We start from the raw sequence: 23,508 nt of genomic DNA, 5'->3' as shown, positions 1-23,508 counted from the left end.
TCAGACAGTATCCATGGGTAGAAGTGGTCGGTCAATATTTCGGGTCTGAGACCTTTATCATATGATATTTCCATGTCTACACATGGAGGGGGTGTGACCTGCTGGGTTCCTCCAGAATTCTTTGTTCGCTCAGTTGCATCTGCAACTTTGGTTTCTCTGTTGTAAGACTGAAATATTGTTGTCATGAGGAATAACATGGCCATTTGCATTTTGCCAGCTTCCACATACTGAGTTTGATTAATGGACAATAACGGACTACTTAATGGATACACAATTAAACTGGCAATGCAACTTCTTTCAAAATAACTGTGACTAGTTTGGTGAAGATTTTATACATATATGCACACATACCCACGTACACACACTCTCTCTCACACATATGTACACTCACACACACACACATACACTCACACACACATGTACACGTTCACACACACACACATTTACACACACACACACATACAACATGGACGCAACAAACACACACACGCATCTACAATTCAGCCATTCTCGATGGGGCATATTTAAGTGGAGCCACAGACTGACATTATAAGATATTCTTCATGCTCTTTATGTAGTCGGTAGGCAAGAAGTACGGAAGAAACCAACTGAACTTGACTGCTTCACAGGGAAGGGGGCCCCGTAAATGTTGAGCAGAGTCTTGAGGAAGCCACAGCTGAAGAAAGATGGAGAATGGCTGGGCTTTGTACATGCAGGCCAAGGAGGAGACAGAAAGCACATCAGTGCCATTACACCAAGAGCTTTGAAATGGAAATGAAGAGTGCAAGTTCATTCCAGCATTTTCTGTTCCATAGTCAGAAAATCCATCGGCAACCACTGCACTGACAGCAATTAACCTTTAATCAGCCCGAAGATGTTTACAGCAAGGAGATATGCAAGAGTAAAGTGGCAGGTGAGATTAAATCCAATCCAGTGAATAATAACAGACCCGTAGTTCTGAGTTTGCAGATGCGAAAATCCAGAGCAAATAAAAACTGAAATGCTGAAGGCAGCAACATGGAAGGGAAATGGATGATGGATGCTTTGGGCCGTAAATTTGCTTCATGACTGAGATGTGTATGATAGACTGGCCACACTGCACCCCTTTCCAAAAAAGGTGCATGCTTGGAATGAAGCATAAGAATCCTGAAAGCAGGATCGTTGACACGGGTAGCTCGGCGCTGTGACAGTGCGGCGACCTGCGTTAGAATCTGAGGGCGTCTGTGAGGAGTTTGTACCTCTCCCCATGTCTGCGTGGACTTCTTCTGGTTGGTTTCCCATGGGGTTGTAGGCTAATTTTATGTAATTGGGCGGCATAGGTTTAAATGGCCGGAATCGGCTTCTACCGTGCTGTAAATAATTTTTAGAATAAATAAATAGATAAGAATGGTGCATTTTATAATCCAAGGTCAGTCATTTACTTGCCTGCTGTACATTTCTCCTTGAGTTTAGGTGAATGAGAGAACCTGGAATTATTTATTAGGGAAGAATAAAATGAGATGAATGAAAATTGACGATCAGCAGAGATTAGATCAGGGTGGGCGTCAGAACAAGTCTGATCAGGGGGGCGGGGGCACTAGGGTAACCGTTGGGGGGGGGGAACACTCTGATGCTCGAAAACTCTCTCAGCTGGGGTGGGTGGGGGGTGGTGGTGCCTACCTGCCATGAACATGAACCTCCTCTGTGCGCCCCTCCCTCCAACAGATAAACGTGCTGCTCATATCACGTGGAGACTAGTGCTGTGGTTGCGGCAGGCACAATAACTCATGGGGGGGAGGGGCAATACCCCCTCTTGGCTCTGGCCTTAGGTTAGATTGGTTGAAGGGTCTGTTTAACTATCATCTAACAAAAATCAACAGTTATAAATGCACAGATCTGTGATTCTTATTTAGACATATAGCATGGTAACAGCACCTTCCCGTCCTCCCCAAATACCCCAGTTAACCTACAATCTCGGGACATTTTGAAAGGATGAAGGAAACCGGAGCACCAGGAGGAAAACCAACGCAGACACAGGGTCCAACGCACAAACTTCGTTACAGACGGCTCGCTGGCGCTGTAACAGTGGCACCACCCCATCAGGACAGACGAAATCAAGGAATGAAGGATTCACTAGCAACTGCTTTGGCCACATTTAACGTCTGCAATAATTTCTCAAAGGATTTACATTCCCGCAGCAAGGTTTAACGTTTTGTAACCCCAGAGACAGAAGGCAATCTGAATGTGTACCTGATCCTCCACACCCCAGTCTTCAATATATAGTACCTGAAATGCAATTAGCAACTTTTTCAAGCGTGCTGGGTGAGACTTTCATCAGTTTTTATTTGTCCTGTCTGCTCCAAGGTCACCCAAGGTTATATTCAGTCCCAGAGGTGTCTGAATCTCATCTAGTCTTGAACGAATCCTTCTCCAAGGATCAAAATCAATCAGCACAAAGAACAACAGTCAATTCAGACATGTGAACCCCCCCCCCCCACTGCCCTCCACCATTCAAAGTTATGGATTAGCTACAACTTTTTTAAAAAAGTTGAACTATTTTCTTTTCTTTCTCTTTTCTTTGGCTTGGCTTCGCGGATGAAGATTTATGGAGGGGTAATGTCCACGTCAGCTGTAGGCTCGTTTGTGGCTGACAAGTCCGATGCGGGACAGGTAGGCACGGTTGCAGCGGCTGCGAAGGAAAATTGGTGGGTTGGGGTTGGGTGTTGGGTTTTTCCTCCTTTGTCGGTGAGGTGGGCTCTGCGGTCTTCTTCAAAGGAGGTTGCTGCCCGCTGAACTGTGAGGCGCCAAGATGCACGGTTGGAGGCGAGATCAGCCCACTGGCGGTGGTCAATGGGGCAGGCACCAAGAGCTTTCTTTAGGCAGTCCTTGTACCTCTTCTTTGGTGCACCTCTGTCTCGGTGGCCAGTGGCGAGCTCGCCATAGAACACGATCTTTAAGCTGGACACAAATACACAATTATTGGCCGATGAAAGATGGTGGAAGTTTCTAAGAAGTAGTGAAGCATTGAAGGAAGGGAAGGGCACCTCTCACAAAGTTTTCAGGACGGGGGCTGGCTGTGCTTTTCAGCCCGCAGGGTATTTCTGGAGCGCTTTTGGTGCTGCCTGTAAGGATGGTACAGGGAAACAGGAAACCTGACTTACCGGCATCATTGCCTGAAGAAGGGTCGAGGACAAGGTCTTTAAGCTGCTCCCGTCGGGGAAGAGATACGGGAGGACCGGAGCCAGCACCAGCAGGCGGAGGAAAAGCTTCTTCCCGTGGGCTGAATGACCAAAGGAACCCTCTGAGACTCTCATATATTCACAAAACAATATTTATTTATTTGTACATATGAATACTTGCCCTGCCTATGTATTGGTCGTCTGTGTGCGTGTAATATCTGGATGAGTGCTTCCGTGAGGACTGGAGAACATTGTTTCAGCGGGTTGTACTTATGTGATCAAGTGACAATCAACTTAACTCAATCGTCTGCAGACCTTGTGGTTGTTGTGCAATACACAAAAGTGCTGGAGAAACTCAGCAGGTCACGCTGTGTCTATAGGAAGTAAAGGGTAACTGACACTTCAGGCCCAAGGCTTTGAAGGGCTTAGGCCCCAAACGTTAGTTACCCTTTACATCTCCTGGATGCTGCATGGCCTGCTGAGTCTCACCAGCCCATGCGAGAAATATGTGGTGGGTAGCCTTCAAAAAATGTTGGGAATCCTTCAAGCGAAATCTTCTGGGTCCAGCGGTCTGGGGAGGGATTTTTGTCCCAGACACAGTGAAGGAAGGACAAGAGATATCCAAGTCATGATGCCCTAAGTCTGCAGGGTGACAAGATATAGTCCTATGTGCCTTCCTTGATGACGTAGACTGACTGTTTTTTTATACATGACAGGAGTGGTCCTGGTGACTCCTTCCAACAGCATCGAGCCCAGGCTGCAGTGGACCTCATTTACTGAGAGCATACCACCACTAGAACCATAGACCAATTGCAGCACAGAAATAGCCCACCTTGTCCCCTCTAGTTTGTGCCGAACCATTTTTTTTCCCCTTCTTCCACTGACCTGCACCCTGCCCATAGCCCTCTGTACCTCTCCCATCCACGTACCTATCCAAATTCTTCTTAAATGTTAAAATCGAGCCCGCCTTCACCACTTCAGCTGGCCACTCGCTCCACACTCCCACCACTCTGAGTAAAGAAGTTCCCTCTGAACATTTCCGCTTTCACCCTGAACCCATGTCCTCTGGTTTGTATCTCACTTGCCCTTTTAGTGGAAAAAGCCTGTCTACATTTACTCTGTCTGCCCCTTTCATAATTTTAAATACCTCCATCAAATCTCCTCTCACTCTTCTACGCTCCAGGGAATAAATTCCTAACCTGTTTAACCTTTCCCTGTAACTCAGTGTCTGAAGTCTGGGCAACATCCAAGTAAATCTTCTCTGGTCTCTTTCCATCTTATTGATATCCTTCCTGTAGTTAGATGAGCAAAACTGCACACAATACTCCAAATTTGGCCTCAGCAATGTCTTATTCAACTTTACCATAACATCCCAACTCCTGTACTCAATATTTTAATTTATGAAGGCCAAGATGCCAAAAGCTCTCTTTACAACCCTCTTTACCTGTGGAGCCACTTATGTATCTGCATTCCCAGATCCCTCTGTTCTACAGCACCCCTCAGTGCCCGACCATTTACTGTGTATGTCCTTTCGTCCTTCCAAAATGCAACACTAGTAAAATTACATGGCGAGAGTTGTGAGAGAAGATTAAAGCCAACGTGGCTGTAAGGTTAAAAAAAATATGGTGCTACTAGACCTGTTTTTATGGCAGTTTGTCGCTGGTGAAGACCCAGGAGAGCAAGGAGCAGAGAGCCAGAGTTGCTCCACAGGGTCCTACCGCCCACATTTAATACTATCAGCTCAGTACAGGTTTTAACAGTCTATTAAAGGAGCCGACTATGTTTTATTTTAATCCTGCAACCTCAGCAGCTCCTGTGCTAGAAAACATACCATGAGGGGTTGCAGACTTCAGGGGAATGGTAGACCAGTGCAGGGCACAAGGAACAGGGAGAACACTCCTTATCGAGAAGGAGATGCTTCGGAGCCGACACCTCGAGGAAGGTGTCCATGGCAGCGGACCAGCAAGAGGCTCCAGGGCTGAAGGGCCCACACGGGCTGTGGGCTGCTGGAGACTGGCTCATGGGGACCAGGTAGCAGAACCGGAATTTGAGGGGGGTCTGAGGGCAAGGAGGGCTCCTGAAGGGCCTCGGGCGCTGAAGGCTTCCTGATCCTAATGGAGGTTTGGATCTGGAGCTCAGGTGGCTGATGGTTTGAACTGGAGACTGTGCAGTACAGAGGGGCTGGAGGCGAATCCACGGACACTCAGTGTCCCTGAAGGGACTCTCTTTTGCTTCTCTTTCTCCTATCGTTAGGGGCACCGGGCAAGGTTCAGGGTGACTCTTTGTTTACCTTAAGACCAACAAGAGTATATCATGTACAATACATTTTTAATGTATTATGACGTGACAATAAAAGGAACCTTCGAACCTTTATGGTCATGGGTTCAAGTCCTCTTCCAGAACTTGAAGAGAAACTCAGGTGGGGAAGAGGCTGGCTGCTGTATTTGCCATATACAATGAGCAGAAAATCTTCCACTGGTGGACAGTTCAAAAAATATAAATAAGTGCAATGGATTCTTTTTCTTAATCATGTTTTTCTCTTCGAGGGCTATGACATTTGAGAATATTTTTTCCTTCTAGGGCAGTGGAAGCGGAGTCTGTCTGCTTTTCAGATAGGGGGTAGGTAGATCCGTAAGAACTCTGATTGCACAAGTACAACCCGACGTAACAGCGTTCTCTGGTCCTCGCTGCAAACAGGCAGCACCCCACCAGACATCACACCCCTACAATACATAACTAAAAATAAATGAATGCATATTGCTTATAAAATATCAGTGCCTCGGATGGTTAGTGCGAGCAGTTCCTCATGCTCACTGGAAGGGGGTGTGAGGTGATTGAGTTAGACAGGGCTGGAGAGTTGAGGTTACAATCAGATCAGCCCTTATCTTATGTACAGCTTGTTTGACCTGCTCCTACATTGTACATATGCTTGAGAGCAATGTACAACCTAACAAAGGAAGGTTGACATCAGCAAATAGGTTTCCCCGAGTTATTTATTTGGCAAACAATTGCAGCTGTTTGCCTTTAACCCTTTTCCAGCCCCTTTTGTAAATGTTCAGGGTGTGAACAAGGCTGCAGACAATTTAACATACAGGATTTGAATTTATTGCCATGAACATGTCACAGAATTTCTTGTTTTGCGACAGCATCTCAGGTGCAAATATTGCTATAAGTTATATATTTTTAAAAAATAAATAAACTAGCGCAAAAGAACAGCATGTGAGGCAGTGTCTGTGGTTCATTGTCCATTCAGGAATCTGATGGCAGGTGGGGGGCAGGGGTGAAGCTGTTTCTGTTCCGTTGGATGCTCGTCTTCGGGCTCCTGTACCACCTTCCTGATGGTAGCCGTGTGAAGAGGACACGGCCTGGTTGGTGATGGGGGTCTTTGAGGAGAGAGGTTGCTTTCTTAAGACACTGCCTCCTGCAGGTGTCCGTAATGGACTTCCCCGATGGTGTTGGCTGGGTTCACAACTCTCTCTAGTCTTTTCCTGTCCTATGCATTTGTACCTCAATACCAGACAGTGATGCAACCAGTAAGAATGCTCTCTACGGTTCACCTGTAGAAATTTGCAAGGATGCAAATAGCCCATACAGAAGGCTAAAAAGTTAGATCTGGATACTTTGGAGTTTAGAAGAAAGAGGGGTGATCTTATGTAAGATCCTAAGAGGGCATGACTGGGTCAATGCTTTCATTCCTGAGAGAGTCTGGAACCTCTTTCAGTCAGAGAAAGAGAAGCAAAAGAGAGTCTCCCACCCCACCCCCCCACGCCCCCCCCACCCCCCGAGTCATTGAATGCCTGTGGATTTGCTCTTCTTCTGCAGCCACACGGACTCCAGTTGAAACCATCAGATCTGAACCTCCGTCACAATTGTGACCTTCAGCGCCCTCTTGCTTTCCGGTTCCAATATCTGGTGCCCCCTTCAGCCAATCTCAAGCCAGTTCCCAGCTGTCCACAGCCTGGAGTGAGTCCTTTGACAGCAATTCCACTGCTGTCTGTGTGTTCTTCACCCTCGCCACTGTAGTCACCATCTCCTCTGCTTCTGCTTCTCAAATGGAGGGGAGGGGGTCTCCCAGTTTTCTGGTGCCCTGCATCAGGCCTCTGCTTCCCAGAGTCTGCAACCCTCCCCCCACCCCCACCCCATGGCTGCTGCCGATCAAAGGTGTTGCCATCTTGAGCCCAGACCCCGCGATCGCAGGATTTTAAATAAAACCACCTTGAACAGGCTGTTTAAAGCCTGTACACAGCCAACGGCAGTGGAACTGGGGTGGTTAGACCCAGTGGGTGAGCGTTGTGCCTCCGGTCCCCACAGGTCCGAACATCTTAAAGTGCAAGTCCCTTTATGTGACTTTGTTTCTCAGAGGCGTTGCTCTGAAATCGTGGGGAAAAGGTGGAGGGTAGATGAGGAATCATCTGTTTTATAGTCAGGATAATGTGAACTGTTTTGTAACCGCATAAGAATGCACCCTTCTCACTGCAGTAGCTGTAGGGCACCACTGTGGGGTGTATGTGAGGTGTGATGGTGGGAGGCATCAGTAAGTAAAGTCTCTTCTGTCATTTGAATCTTGCATCTCTAAGTTATTTAAAAAGCCTCCCAAGTAATTCACAGACACAAGATCATCTCCAGGCAGCTGTCTGCAGAGTATGATTCCACGTGGCTCACTAGCCCTGAAATCCAAACCCATGAACGATCTAAACTCATCTCAAAATACCCTCAGTCATGCCTGTGATTGTTTATCCAACTTCAGGTGACAACCTGCATTTTCTTAACATTCTGCTCTCACATAAAATCAATGCAATTAGATAACTGCATGAGATTGAAAAAATACATTGGGCACTGGTCACCAACTGATAAAATATAGTTTGAAGATGTAGTCTGCTTGTTGACTATTAATTGCATTTTTCATTACTGCTGCAGGGTAATTTTCTGTGTGTTTCATGTCATGACTTTAACCTCTCACTATGATCTCATTCTCGTCAAAGAATTCCCAACAGCATCTGCCTTAATGTGAAATTCTAGATTATCATAAAGGCACTGGTTCAGAAGATTGTAAAGCATGTGCAAAGGTATGATTGGGCCATTGCTAAGTTAGGTAAAGAACACTGAACGATATAGCACAGAAACAGACCCTTTGGCACACAACGTCCGGACCCACATGATGCCAAATTAATCTAATTAAAAATAAATTTTAAACTTAGACACACAGCACAGTAACAGGCCCTTTAGGCCCACGAGTCCACGTTGCCCAATCGACCTTACAGCCTCACAGTCCATGTTTGGATGGTGGAAGGAAACCAGGGAAAACTCACACAGACTTAGGGAGAACTCCTTACAGACAGCGTGGGATTCGAACCCTGGTCCCGATCGCTGGAGCTATTACAGCATTGCGCTAATCGCTACGCCAGCCGTGTCACCCCTTTTATTAATTCTCTTCTGTCACTCATGATCTATACCTGAAGGTTTCTTTCATGCTACAAGAACACAGAACATCATTGCAGAGGACAGACCCTTTAGCCCAGATGTTGTACTGACCAATGGAAATCTACTTCACAACAACCTAAATTTTACCGCCCTCAAATACATGACATTTTTTTTAATTGACAAATTTTCAAGTCAAACATTGCAAAGTGTTCCAATCCGAGCATTACAGTAGACGATGAACCAGACAGTGTTTAATTTTAAATCACTGATTTTATTTGTTATTCTTAAACTATAGTCTTAACTCAAATTATCCTTAACACTGTATGTGTGTGTGTGTGACAGCGAGAGAGAGAGAGAGAGAGAGAGAGAGAGAGAGAGAGAGAGTCGAACCAATACAATCCAGGCCAAAATCTAGAAAGTTACATAGAAGTTCAGATTTTCAAATTCAATTTGAAATTTGATGCCCAGAATTAATGATGAACTGATGGGAAGAGCGGAGTTGTGGGTGCTACAGGCTCACTAATTCTCCTTGTGTTGCCTTTGAAGAAATGCCCATCCACACGAGCTGTGGTCATAACTCTCCTGGTCCTTTTGCAGGCGAGACTCGAACTGGGCGGCCTCCACGAAGCTTCCAAGACCCTGGCACTGGTCTCCAAGTAAATTCGCTGTCGAATTATCGCTGGGCTTGTGACTTGTAATGGTGCTTGTGTAAAATGTTAACTGTGACCATTCGGTCCCTCCTGTCTATAGTATCCCTCACAGTGATAATCCCATTTTATTAAAACGGGAGCTTGTAGCAGCCTGCAACTCGGGCCGACGCAGAAAATGGCCGTCAAAGGCGGCGACCGGCAAAGTATTGTGCGGGCTGAAACATCCGTTTCCATAGGCTGCCGGCAGAACGGTGCAACTGGCCAATCACCACCAGTGGTTCGCAGGGGGCCCTATCCAGGTCCAGGGCATCCGAGGTAACCAATCGGCAGCCGGCCCGCTCAAGCCACGCCCTGGTGGTGATACGGCCGACCTGACTATAAAAGGCAGACCTGCCACTGAATAAACTCAGGGTCGAATACACTCTACTGGCGGGAATGTCTTTTTCTTCTCCTGCGGATTCGAGCTGCAGCCTTGGGGTATAACCAAGAGCTTTCACCTAGCCGTGGCCATAGTGACCTCACTACAAGTCGTAACAAAACGTTTCTGAAAGAAATAGCAATATACGTCCATTATAGCTATTGCTTGTCTAACTACAATTAACCGTACCTCCCCTCCACCCCTCCCCTGAGGAAGAGTAGGAAAAATATAAAAAGAATAAAGCGCAAGCAAACAAGATAGCTCAAGATTAAAACGAGTGAAAAAAAAAGAGGTTGTCAGGGAGTTAAGTTATCTAGCTTTTCTGGATCCAGGGGAGGGGTACAGATGGGCCGCTCCGAAGGCATGACACATTTTTCTTATGTCTGTGTGCCTACTGTTAGGTCTGCTTTGTTCATGAATGAGTGAGACAAACACCAGGCTGAGTCGAAATCAGGGTTCTTTGTTCTTTATTACCGGATTGTAACACTTGCGACTAAACATGTTAGTCGGAGAATGCATTCTGCCGTTATCACCAAAATGGTGATTTTTTATACCCTTGGATACATGCTTAGAACATCATCATATCATTACTTGTCCAATGACTAAAACCGTTGCTATCCTTTCCCTGCTAGCTTCCTGCCTCTCAATCCATCAATGTCTCTCTTATCTTGTAAGTACAAGGATGCATTCACATCTTGTTACAGCCCTGTACATTCCCATCTCATGATGTTTTACCTAACAGGAGTACAAGGACACCTCCCCTTCTTGTTACAGCCCTGTACAGGGTAACTCCCTACACATTCCCATCTCATGATGTTTTACCTTACACTACCTAAGAGTTTAAAACTGAATTTAATTTTTCCATCTGGCCTGGTGAGATTTAAACTCTTGACTCTGGGTCAATAACCCAGTTTTTAGGATATTCTTTCTCTAAATTAACCACAGCGTTACCACATCCAGCCTTGTGCCAAAGATCAAAATTAGTGCTGAAATTATTTGCAGCAATATGAAGTTGGGGCTTACAAGAAAAATAAAAGGGCTTGTTCGAACTGATCTCCATCTAATGTTCACTCCAATGGGAACATTTAACCATTGCTCCTTTGTAATCTCCTAACAACAAGAGATCTGGGTAGCTTGGTTCTCATTCTAACACAAAATGCTCTCTGCTCCAGTGAATCAATGGATGTTTAAGTAGACAAACTCAGTTAAGATCTGAAAGGGATTTTATTTTTCAATTTCTCAACTTAAATTTCGACATACATCACCGCAACAGGCCATTTCAGCCATGGAGTCAGTTAATTTACACCCAATTAACTGACACCCCCAGTGGGGCGAAAGCAGAGCCCCCGCGGGAAAGCCCACGCAGACGCGGATTCGAACCCCGGTTCCAATCGCTGGCGCTGGAAAGGCATGGCGCTAACCACTGTTCTAACTCTGCAAGATGGGGAGCTGACTGATGGATAACTCGCTGGGTGGCTATCTTCAGCCGGGGGAATCCAGGACCAGGAGATGCGGTGCAAAGTTGAAAGTCTTTTGGAGCCAAGTGGGTAGTCCAAACGAAGATTAATGGTGGGTGGCTTGTTAATCTGAGATCGTAATGATTTTGATAACAATGGCATTGGTGGAGCAGAGGGCTGGTTGGGGTGGTGCCACCAAATATAACTGGGTCAAGGATGGATAATTGAGAGGCCGAACTACAAAGTTTACTTGCGCTTCATTCTTTTTATATTTTTCCTACTCTTCCTCAGGGGAGGGGTGGAGGGGAGGTACGGTTAATTGTAGTTAGACATGCAATAGCTATAATGGATCTATATTGCTATTTCTTTCAGAAACATTTTGTTACGACTTTTATAAATCCATAGATTAATTGAGGCACAGATTATTGAGCTGTTGGCTCTGCACTGGCTTTCTGAAGCCCAATCGATTCAGCCCCCATTCTTTCACTCCATCTCAGAGCCCTGAGTTGATTTCGTCCAAGTTCCTAATCTAATTTTCTTTGAAAACCACGGTTCCTTGCTGCTTCTACAACTGTGGAGGCATCGAGTACTTAGGCAGCATGAAAATGCCCTTCCTTCATCACCTCTGCCTTTCTTGCCCAAAACGACAACCTCCCCTAGGACAGAGATGAGGAGGAACTGCTATTTGCAGAGGACGGTGAATCTGTGGAATTCGCTGCCCACTGAAGCAGTGGAGGTGACCCCAGTAAATATACTTCAGACAAGGTTGGATCGATTTTTACATGGTAGGGGAATTAACCGGCAGACGGACAGGTGGAGATGAGCCACGATCTCATTGAATGGTGGAGCGGGCTCGATGGGCCAGATGACCGACTCCTGCTCCTGCTTCTAACGTTCTTGTGTTCGTAAATCTGTTTGGCATTTTGTTTATCCTCTCGAACCACTCATCATCATGTACATCTCTTGAAGTCTTGCCACAACTTCATTTGCTTGAAGGAAAACAAACTGAATTTTAAATTTAATTTTTAAAAAATTTAGACCTACAGCACAGAAACAGGCCATTCTGGCCCATGAGTCTGTGCCACCCAAATTATACCCCGTTAACCTACACCCCCATTACATTTTGTAGGGTGGGAGGAACGCAGACACGAGGAGAACATACAAACTCCTTACAGACAGAGCAGGATTTTAACCCTAGTCCCGATCGCTGTGGCTGTAAAGGAGTTGCGCTAACCGCAATACCAACCATGCCACCCAACCGTCTCGTCCTAACTTTGTGGCTAAGATTCCTTGCCCATGGAAACATTCCGATAAACTTCTGCATCTTCACAGGAACTTTGCATCCTCCCTTAAGCGTGGTAATCAGCCCAGTAATATTATTGAGGGATTACTGTGGATTTACAAAGTTTTGCATTACTCTGTATGCAGTACCTTTTTTTAAAAGTTACAGCAAGGGTAAAAAACCCTTCAGGACCTTGAGCCTGTGCCACCCAATTATACACATGTGACCAAATAAACTCCTGACGCAGTACGTCTCAGGGTTGTGCGAGGAAACCGGAGAACCTGGTGGAATCCCACGGAGAGAATGTTCAAATTTCGAACAGACAGCAGCAGATTTGAATCCAGGTCACGGTGCTGAAGATTAAGATCCCGTCACGTCCCGGTGATAGCAGAGGGAAGAGGGCACGGCCTGGGCGGTGGGGGCCCAGCAAACCTTGTTCATCACCACGAGCATCGCAACCACAATTTGCATTCTGCATCGTCTCCTCCTCCGATCCCTCCGGCCGCAAAGTATCATCTTACATTTTCCTGTGTTAGATTCCATCTTTCCCTTGCTGGTCCATCCGTGACCTGCTGCAGTTGGTTGGCGCCATCACCACAGTCTGTCAGACCTCCAAGGTTTGGTGTCACTAGCAAATGCGGAAGTTTTTCCCCTCTTCCAACATCCACGTCACTTTAAAGGGCTATTTAAAGCAGCGAGAATTCAATTGCAAATGTGCCAACCTCATAGTTCAAGGTTCCCTTTATTGTCACAGAATCTAAAAATGTAATGTCCAACAAAACCTCTGGTATTTGGAATTCAAGCCATCGGTAGGTTCAAGCAACTAGCAAAAAAAATTGAGGAAAATAAATAAAAATAAAAAAAAATATTAATTAGCTTAAAATGAATCAGTTAGCATCATGGCCTAACAGCAATCAGGATGAGGGCTCGAATTCCACGCTGTCTGTAAGGATTTTGTACGTTCTCCTCATGTCTGTATGGGTTTTCCCCGGAGGCTCCGGTTTCCTCCCATCCTCTGAAACATACATGGAGGGGGAGGGGGGTTGCTGCATGGCGGCATGGGATCTTGGGCCAAAAGGGCCTGTTACTGTGCTGTATGTCTAAAATTTAGATTTAAAGTAATAGGTTAAAAAAAATCGTAAAAGTATATGTTCTCAGAAGTAGCACATGAAAATGGGAGTAAATATTCGGCCAGCGGAGTGCGTTGGCATTGTGTGAAACAGCAATGGCGTCGCCCGAGATGAAGAGCTGGTTGATGCCGTTTGCTGTTGGATGACTCTCTTAAAATGTCTCCTTATCCCCTGCTTAATAAGAGTTGCCCCGGTCAGAAGCTTTATCTGTAAACTTGGGGGATGGGGGCTTAATTATCTATAACTGTCTTTCGGGCAGCTCCATGGAGGGGGAGGAACCTGCAGATGCAGCGACAGTTAAATGTGTCTGAAAATAAAGTGAAATGCTTTAAGGTTTATATATTCATGCAAGTGAAGTTTGTTTAGTGTAAGTACAGTAGTTTTTTTTTGGTCTTTTAAACTGTTTATTCTTAATGCAGGTGTATTAGTTAGACATTGTAAGACTTAAGCAACTGGAAAATACACTTATCTGGCCTTTACCAATCGCCATAGGTGCTGGATGCCAGGGGTTTTACTGTATATATTATACTTCAACTTTTGTCAAACAAAGTTGCCTTGAGCATTGCCCGGTGCCCTTAACAACAAGAGAAAGAGAAGCAAAAGAAAGTCCCTCCAGAGATATCTTGGACTGTTTTAACTGCATTTTTCTCCATATAACATTGAACAATGCACTTTTGTTTTATTATTGCTCTACCTGCCATCCTTCAGTGTGGGTTGACTTACCCGGATAGCATGCAGAGTAAAGCTTTTCAGTGCGTTTTGTACACATGACCATAAATTTCAAATCTACTTCTTGGATATCCAGGAGGAGGCGCACTCACACCAAGAAGCATCGATAAGTCAGGATATCCTAGCACAGCCCTCTATTGTTGGTGATTTGCCCAGGAACCCAAGCAGATCATTCTCGGCTGAATGCACATGTCTAGGCTTCCTGGAAACAAGTTGTGATGGGCCTGACATTTGGTTCAAGAAATGAACTAGAAACTTGTAAAAGCTCCACGTCAATTTGGTTTTAGATGGAATTAAATCAAATTGAAAACAGTTAGTCCTTGATACTCGAGCCTAGAAATGGAATAATGCCCAAAATTAGACCATGAGACTTTAAAAACAATCTATCTTCTTCCAACGGGCAGTAAGAACACTGAACAACCAAAGGAACTGTTGACACTGACCATCCGAGGCCTTCATATGCAGAAAACAGTATTTATTTGTATAGATAAAATATTTGTCCTGCATATGTATTGTTTGTCTGTATGTAAATTATGCTTGGTTGTGTGTTTTGCACCAAGGACTGGAGAAGGCTGTTTCATCAGGTTGTACTTGTACAATCAAATGACAATAAACTTGACTTGATCCAACTTTGTGGCCAAGGATATCAATTCAGCTGAAGGAAAGAAGCTATTTGTCCTATTATATCTATGCTAGCCAATAAAAGAACTCCCTGGCCGAATCCTTGTTCAAATTTCCAACTTATTGTCAGAGTACATACATGACATCACATACAACCCTAAGATTCTTTTTCCTGCGGGCAAGGCAGAATTACCACTGATCAGGAGAGCTGAAGAAAAGATATGTATGTAAAAGAGAGAAATGTAAACAAGAAAGAAGTGCAAATAAACTGTGCAATAAAGAAGATAAATATTCAATAATAAAAATTGTGTAAAGTAGAAGTCCTTAAACGAGTCCCTGATTGAGTTTGTCGTTTAGGAGTCTGATGGCGGAGGGGGAGGCATCTGTTCCTGAACCTGGTGGGTGCAGGTCTAATGGCACTGACACCTCTTTCCTGATGGCAGCAGTGAGAACAGAGCGCGTGCTGGGCGGTGCGGGTCCTTGAAGATTGCTGCTGCTCTCAGATGGCAGCGTCCCCTGCAGATGTTCTCGATGGCGGGGAGGGTTTTGCCTGTGATGTTCTGGGCTGTGTCCACTACCTTTTCGCAGGGCTTTCAGCCCTTTCTCTGAAAGCCTTGTTCTTCATAGTTCTTCAGTTGCTCATCAAAATATTTTCTAAAAGCTGTTAGTGTCCCCGCCTCCAACACTCTTTCAGTTGGTGAATTCTGGACCCACCAGTTTGTAATCTTATTATTCATCGATTAGTGTCCATGGCTGCTGGTCAGCTAAGTAAAACAACCCCATCCTATTATACATTTCTTTTAAATCTCCTTTATTCCAATGAAGACAATATCAACCTGGACATTCTTTAACTGTAATTAACAATGTGGATCCATTGGCCAATGGGAAGAGGTAGAATATTAGCTTGCCACAGACATGATGAGCTTGGTTCTGTCTCTTGTGGCTCTATGGCTCAAAATGTTCCAATCTTGGTCACATTAATCTCCTCAGCCACCCATCACATCCCATGCTGAAATAGAGAACTTCATCCTTCAGATAGGATCTCCTCGTTCACAGCTTCTCACACAACGCTAGACTGGAAGCCTCGCCGTAACTATTTCAATCACGTCATTTCTATCTGCACAATCTTGACATGGAACCATCCTCTGAGAAATTCTCCGTTCAACAGCGGTGATGGAGATTGAGCCTCCATGCCTTCATAATGGCTGCTTGCAGCCCAGAAATCCCTCCTGATGTAACTTTTACACCGACGGTTGAATTATGAATCCATTGGGCAAGGAAATGTCTGAAAGGAGCATTAACCCTCAACAGGCACAACATGGGTTGACCCGGGAGGCAAGTAGTACAGACAAACAATACATATGCAGGACAAGTATTTTATCTATACAAATAAATACTGTTTTCTGCATATGAAGGCCTCGGATGGTCAGTGACAATTTAGACATACAGCATGGTAACAGGTCCTTTCAGTTCATGAGCTCATGCTATGCAATTAGATTGATCTATAAACCTGGTATGTTTTTGAACAGTGGAAGGAATCTGAAGCACTCAAAATAAACCCACCCATATGTAAGGAGAACTTTCAAACTCCTTACAGAGAGAGTGGGATTCGAACCCCTGTCCCGATTGCTGGCGAGGTAACAGCATTGCGCTCACTGCTTGTGCCGCCTAAGGCTTAATAACTCTCTGTGATTCTCTGATTTTGCAAATCACAAGGAACAATGGCAAAATAAGTGTTTAATTGCAATGCTGGCAACCTGGGTTCGAATCCCGCACTGTCTGTCAGGAGTTTGTACGGTAATGTAGATAAATATTGGGAGAATCTCCCCATGACCGCATGGATTTTCTCCGGCTGCTCCGGTTTCCTCCCAACCTTCAAAAGGAGTGTACGTTATTTGGGTTCAGTCGGGCAGCACAGGCTCGTGGGCCAGAAGGGGCTGTATGCCGAAAAAGAAATTTGGACAGGTGCATGATGGGAAGGGGTATGGAAGGCTATGGTGCAGGTCAACGGGACTTGGCAGAAGAACAGTTCGGCACAGTCTAGATGGTCCAAATGTCCTGTTTCTATGCTGTAGTGTCATTTGTCATTATCTCAAGGTTGTTTATGACGCTGTCATGATGAGGCAGAGAGTTCTACAAGATTGTACATAATCATACAGAGCGGAGATTACTGATGGTTCATTTGAATTGGAGGCCGAACGCTTCCAACCACATCCCCTCCAACACTGAATTGTCACATTTACTGAGATACAGTGAGAAGATTTCGGTTTCCGTACTATCCAAGCAGTCAACCTACACATCAGGGATGGCCAAACTTGCTTAATGTAAGAGTCACATACGATGAACTTCAGATGTTTGAGTGCCACAAGAGATGAAAAAAAGTTACATACACGTTTTTACTCTTACATGTATATTTTGTTTCAAACCTTTTATATTAAAAAATACATGTAGTACAAATACTATTTATTGATTTATATTTTAAAATCGTTAATATGTATTAGTTTCAAGAACCCAAAATGTACACATTACATTCCTGTAATAGTTGAATTTTTGGGACCAATTTTTATATACTACTTTTGACCGCAGTAAGTACCTGAGTCACTCGGGGCATCGGGAGCTCAGATGTGTGGGCGACTAGTGCCTTGGAGAGAGTCCGCGGTTGGGGCATCAAGAGCTGGGATGGGCAGACAGCCAGGGCATCAGGGGCTCGGATGGGCAGGCGTCCGGGGCATCGGGAGCTCGGATGGGCGGGTGTCCAGGGTGCCGGGAGCTCCGGAGGGTGGGCTGCCTGGATCACACTAAAAATCTGCTAATTCCACTGCCCGCCACACGGCCACATGCGCCACACTCACGCGATCGCGGGCCACGGCCAATAGCACTACACAGCCAAAACACCCCTGCGAGCTGCACATTCTTGTCAAAGAGCCGCATGTGGCTCACGAGCCACGGTTTGGCCACTCCTTCTACACACGGTATAACAAGTAGTGTATGAATGTAAACAGTGGGACAATATAACAAGCGTACAGGGTACGCTGTCACACAAGACAAAAGTGCGGGCAATAGTCAGGGGTGTAGCCAGGTTCTAAAGTTAGGGGAACCGAGCACAAAAAAGATGCCTTGACACATGCCAGATGGTGAGTCAATGGTTGAATGGTGGGGCACACTGATTTTTTAGCAGTCAGAGCACAGGGGTCAGTGGGGTGGGGTGGGGGGGGACTGTGGCGGTGGCGTTGGAGCCAAGGTGGCGGGGAGGGGGAATGTGCCACATTGAAAACTGTGTTTAGTCGCTCCCCCTGTACCCCCACTAGCTACGCCATTGGCAGTAGTGTCAAAGGGTAAAGTGCAGGTGTACCAATGAGAAGTCTGTCCACGAGACTGATAAAAGCAGGAAAGAATTTGAACTTAAACAGGAAAGTTCACAGATGCTGGGGTCAAGTGCAATACGCAAACACGCTGGAGAAACTTAGCAGGTCACGGAGCGTCCATTCAAGGCTGCTCGAGCTGCTGAGTTTCTTCAGCGCACTTGTGGCTTGCAAAGGAATTGACCTTGAGTCTGGAGGAGAGTGTTTTCAAACTCGTGTATATCTGCCCTACGGGGTAAAAGGGTGGGGTGGTCCAGGGTGAGATGCGCTCTTTAATATGTAATGGGAGGGTCACGTGGCCTCTTCAGCAGGCTTGAGATTGGACGTGAGCTCACCTGCCAATCACATGGACCGTGTCTGCTGTGAAAAATACTCCACGTGTGGAGGGCTCTCTCGTTCTCTCACGCTCTCTCTCTCTTGACCATTTTATAGAAGAAAATAAGGCCAATGCGAAGACAGAGATTCTCCATCTTTATGTCACTGCACTTACCTCCATAAAAAGTTCGAAGGCAGCTGGACTGCTGGAATACGCTCCAGCTTCCATCCGCCTGGAGGCCTGGGGGGGGGGAACGTACACTTAAAGGTGGAGTGTAGTCGCTCCACCTCTATAAAAGGAATGCCGCTGAAAGCAGCTGCAAAGGGGAGGGCTGATGGCATCACAATTATGGAAATTTATTTTTAGAAATATGGTTAATAGAGGCGATTACGTTGTGCAGAAGATCTGTCTGGGACCACTTGCACAGATCTCCACTAGCTTTTACCTGCTCTTTGGTGGCCATTTTCAAGTATAGGCCGCTTTCCCCTGTTGACGGGCAGCACTCACCCCACCTGACTCAGCTCTGGAAGCCACCTCCTGATTCAGCCGTTCATAAAGGCACTGTGGGATCCGCCTTGGCGGTTGTCAGCATCAAAAACAAAATTGCCTTTCTTTTTCTTGAGATGGCCATAATGCAGGGTTTCACTGCAAAAAAAGCCTTCTCTCTCTCTCTCTCTCTCTCTCTAAGCTCATCAGTGATAACGAAAAATGGACAACTGAACTTATTATGGTCTTGTTAAAGGGTATTTACAATGTGCGTAGGCATTTGAGAGAGAGAGAAGACCCCCCCCCCCCATCTTCCCTGTCTTCTTTCCTCTAGTTCTCTCTCTCTTTTTTTGCTGGTCCCTGAAGAACCATTGCTGGACTCCAGGATGCAACCCATGGGCAGCTCCAGAGGGCTGACTGTGATGGGCCCATCCCAGATCCTGGACAGCGGCGACAGATTCATGTTCTAATTTAGTTCCTTGATACACCGTGCCTGTGGGTGGAAAACACTATATGTTTAACCCTTGTTTCATGATCAGATTGTTTAGCAGTTGTTTACCTGCACCCAGTTTTTTTGTTATTATTGCAGTGTATGTGTTCTTGTGAATATGTGCCCTTTTATGAATCCCCCGTGCATAAATAAAGACTGCAGTTGAATACTAACGTGACTAGCCTTTATTCTCTTGGAAACCGTCAAACTTGTTCCTCACACAACATTGATGAAGGGCTCAGGCTGCATGACCCGCTGAATTTCTCCAGAACTTCTGTGTTTACACACCAGTCGCGGCGCCTGCAAACCTTCTTGCTTGGTTCCCTTAACGTAGTGCCTGCTTTTCAGGGACAGTCGTAGGTAAAAGGTGAAGGGATGGAGAGGTTGGTTTGTGAGATGGCCTTCATTGTGTTCACAACTCTCTGCGGTCTTAGACAGAAGACCCTAAGATATAGGAGCCGGCTTAGGCTATTCGGCCCATCAATTCTGCTCCGCCAAGCTGCACGCAACTGGACTGGACTGGACACTTTAGACAGAAATTGGAAAGGAATAGCATATAAGAGAAGGGTTGCAATGTTGAGAATCTATAAAGCACTGCTGAGACCTCACTTGTAGTTCTGTGTACTTATTTGAGAAAAGATGTGTGGTGCTGGAGAGGGTACAGAGCAGATTTACTAGAACAATATCAGGAATGATTATCGGCTCTTGGAGTACAGAAGGATGAGGGAGGGGGGGATTTCATAGAGGCATTTCGAATGCTGAAAGGCCTGGTCAGAGTAGATGAGACAAGGATGTTTCCCATGGTTGGGGAGTCTAGGACAAGCGGGCATAACTTCAGGATAAAAGGGTGTCAATTTACAACAGATACACGGAAACATTTCTTCATTCAGAAGGTCATGAGTCTGTGGAACTTGTTGCCACAGGTGGCTGTGGAAGTGAGGTCGTTGGGTGTGTTTAAGGCATAGATTGACAGGGATTTGATTAGTCAGGGTATCAAGGATGACGGGGAGAAGGCCGGGAAGTGGGGCTGACTGGGAGGATGGATCGACTCATGATGAAAATGGGGAAGCAGACCCGATGGGCCGATCGGCTCCTACTTCTGCTCCTATTTGCGAACCTGTGAAGAAGCTCAGTGGTAAGACATCAGCGCTTCTGCGCTTGCGTTTGTGCAGTGACGATGCTCTTGTTGCTACACGGTCAGGCCTGGAGTGAGGCAGCAGGGCAACGTGCTGGGGCAGTTGGATGGATCGGGGCAGGCAGTGAGATGAAGGGAGTGAAGCACGAAAGCCATACAGAAGGAGGAACTGTAAGGTAAAACATCATGAGATGGGAATGTGTAAGGAGTTACCCTGTACAGGGCTGTAACAAGATGTGAATGCATCCTTGTACTTACAAGATAAGAGAGACATTGATGGATTGAGAGGCAGGAAGCTAGCAGGGAAAGGATAGCAACAGTTTTAGTCATTGGACAAGTAATGATATGATGATGTTCTAAGCATGTATCCAAGGGTATAAAAAATCACCATTTTGCTGATAACGGCAGAATGCATTCTCCGACTAACATTGTTAGTTGCAAGTGTTACAATCCGGTAATAAAGAACAAAGAACCCTGATTTCGACTCAGTCTGGTGTTTGTCTCACTCATTCATGAACAAAGCAGACCTAACAGAACTCAGCCAGTCTTACAGCGACAACGGGAGATAACATTATATTGCCAATGTTCCAGGCTTGAGGCCTTCTTCAAGGAATAAGCAAAGAACAAGAATGCTCAGTATAAAGACAGGACTGCCTGGGCGAGGAGTCCAGACCAACAGAAGGTATTCATTTGGATATGATAAGAGGAGAAGTGGGAATTGATTTTGGCTCTATGAAAGGAGACTGGGGGGGGAGAAGGGAAAGAGACAGACCTGGGGAAAGGAGACTTAGGGAAGGGGGGAGGGGTTCAACGAAAGCAAGGGAAGTCGGTTAATCCCATCCAGTTGGAGGGTGCCCAGACGGGAGATGAGCCTCCAATTTGCGGGTGGTCTCCGCCTGGCATGACCATGGGGCAGACATGCCAGCGAGGGAATGGGATGAAGGCCTCAGGTCCGAAACCTTTTCCTTCCTGTCGGCGCCGCGAGACCAGCAGAACTCTCCAGCCCTTCTGTGCGCCGGCTTCATAAATAAAGAAAAGTATTTTCAGCGGCCAAAAAACAAAATTGCTTCATGCAAAAATTAGTGGGAACATTGCAATCTGTTACTGTCTTAGCCGTTACAATGCTGGTCTCTCAGGAGTAGGAACCTCACTTATCTGAAGTGCTGTCTTGGAAGCAGTGTTCCTTGTTGACTCAAAGTTACCTGAGTCATCAGTTACCCAGCACGATATAAAAATCACTCTAGTTTCAAAGGTGCAGATGACTTTGAGGGCACTGCAATGGTGTGTTAACTTGGAAACCATTTGAACACAACCTGCTGTGCCAAATTTAATAAGGTGAGTGAGATCCCTTTGCTGCCATTTGACCCTGATAAGATGCAATGCCTCCAGGTGAATTGCCATGTCATTGAACGAAAAGTCTAGGCCAGTGGTTTTCAAACTTTTTCTTTCCACTCACCTTAAGCAATCCCTTACTAATCACAGAGCACCGCCGGCATAGGGAATACCTAAAGTGGGATGTGAGTGGAAAGAAAAATGTAGAGAATCACTGGTCCAGACAGTCACCTCCATCTTCATTTTGGTAACTCTCCTACCTCATTGCATGACCTCATTGCATTTGCAACGGCTCCAGTTTGGATAAGGGTGAGGAGGGGTGGGGGGAAACTCTGCGGTAACCAGATTCTGGACTTCCTGACGGTCTGTCCGGGTCGACAGGAGAATGTCGAGCACCGTCGCGCTGAGCCCATGTGCTCAGCCCGCTTCTGCTCTCGGCTCTGACCCACGACTGCATCACCAGATCCAGATCCAACAGTGTCATCAGCGTTGCAGATGAGATGACAGGCGGCGGCCTCATCAGCACCAACGATGCAGAGAAAAGGTGGAAAATCTCGTGACGTGGCGAGAGAGCAACAACCTGAGTCTCAGCATGGACAAGGTGAAAGAGATGACTGAGGACCAGGATCGACCACCCTCCATTACACATCAATAACTCTGCAGTGGAGAGAATGGAGAGCACCAGGTTCCCTGGAGTTCACTTGACTAGTGACCTATCCTCACTTGTCAGGAAGGCACAAGAGCAACTGCATTTTCTCAGAAGACTGAAGTGGGCCAGGCTACCCGCCACCATCATGTCAACCATCGGAGCCAGCACCACCAGGCTGAGGAACAGCTTCTTCCCACGGGCAGTGAGAACGCTGAACGACCAAAGGAACTGCTCCCACTAACCTTCCGAGACTCTCGTATTTACGAAGCTATATCTATACTTGTCCCGCATACGAATTGTTTGTCTGCATGTGTGTTATGTCTGAGGACCGGAGAACGCTGTTTCATCAGATGACAATAAACATGAGGAGGCGCGGTTGGCGTAGCGGTTAGAACTACGCCTTTACAGCGCCAGCGATCGGGACTGGACTGGCTGCCTGTCAGGAGATTGTACGTTCTCCCCGTGTCTGCGTGGGTTTTCTCCTGGGGCTCCGGTTTCCTTCCAACGTTCAAAAATATACCAGGGGTGTAGGCTAATGGGGTGTAAACTCGACGGCATGGGCTCATGGGCTGAAATGGCCTGTTACTGTGCTGCATGTCTAAATTTTAAATTTAATTTAAATTTAAACATCTTTAAAAATTTGACTTTGCCTTGGATTTGGAAACAAAATAACTGCAGATGTTAATGAACAGAGAAGAGTCTGGAGGAGCTCAGAATGAAAAGAAGCTGTCAATCAATCGATGTTTCAGGTTGGGCGCCTTTCGCGGAAGAAATACGGTGAAGATTGACGCTGTCACTTTGTGAAAGAAAGTATGTGCGGCAGCTTCGACAATGACACTAACCGAGTTCCCGAACAGCCTGTTTTGATACAG

At 46.0% G+C, this 23,508-nt stretch overlaps 1 protein-coding gene across 28 annotated transcripts in view; it reads right to left on the bottom strand.

Annotated features, from left to right (window-relative positions):
- Positions 1–23,508, bottom strand: part of LOC138745528 (CUGBP Elav-like family member 4) — a 692,803-nt gene that overhangs the window by 183,081 nt on the left and 486,214 nt on the right. For 8 of the 28 annotated variants that reach the window (XM_069902641.1, XM_069902634.1, XM_069902646.1 and 5 more), the window contains exon 4: positions 12,246–12,272. The exons of the other annotated variants lie outside the window; for them this stretch is intronic. In XM_069902641.1, coding sequence (XP_069758742.1) covers positions 12,246–12,272 — 27 coding nt within the window. The remainder of the gene's footprint in view (positions 1–12,245; positions 12,273–23,508) is intronic. 28 annotated transcript variants of the gene reach the window in all.

The sequence above is a fragment of the Narcine bancroftii genome, chromosome 11 (genome assembly GCF_036971445.1).
Source record: "Narcine bancroftii isolate sNarBan1 chromosome 11, sNarBan1.hap1, whole genome shotgun sequence".
NCBI classification, from domain to species: Eukaryota; Metazoa; Chordata; class Chondrichthyes; order Torpediniformes; family Narcinidae; genus Narcine; species Narcine bancroftii.
This window is presented reverse-complemented; position numbering and strand designations above follow the sequence as displayed.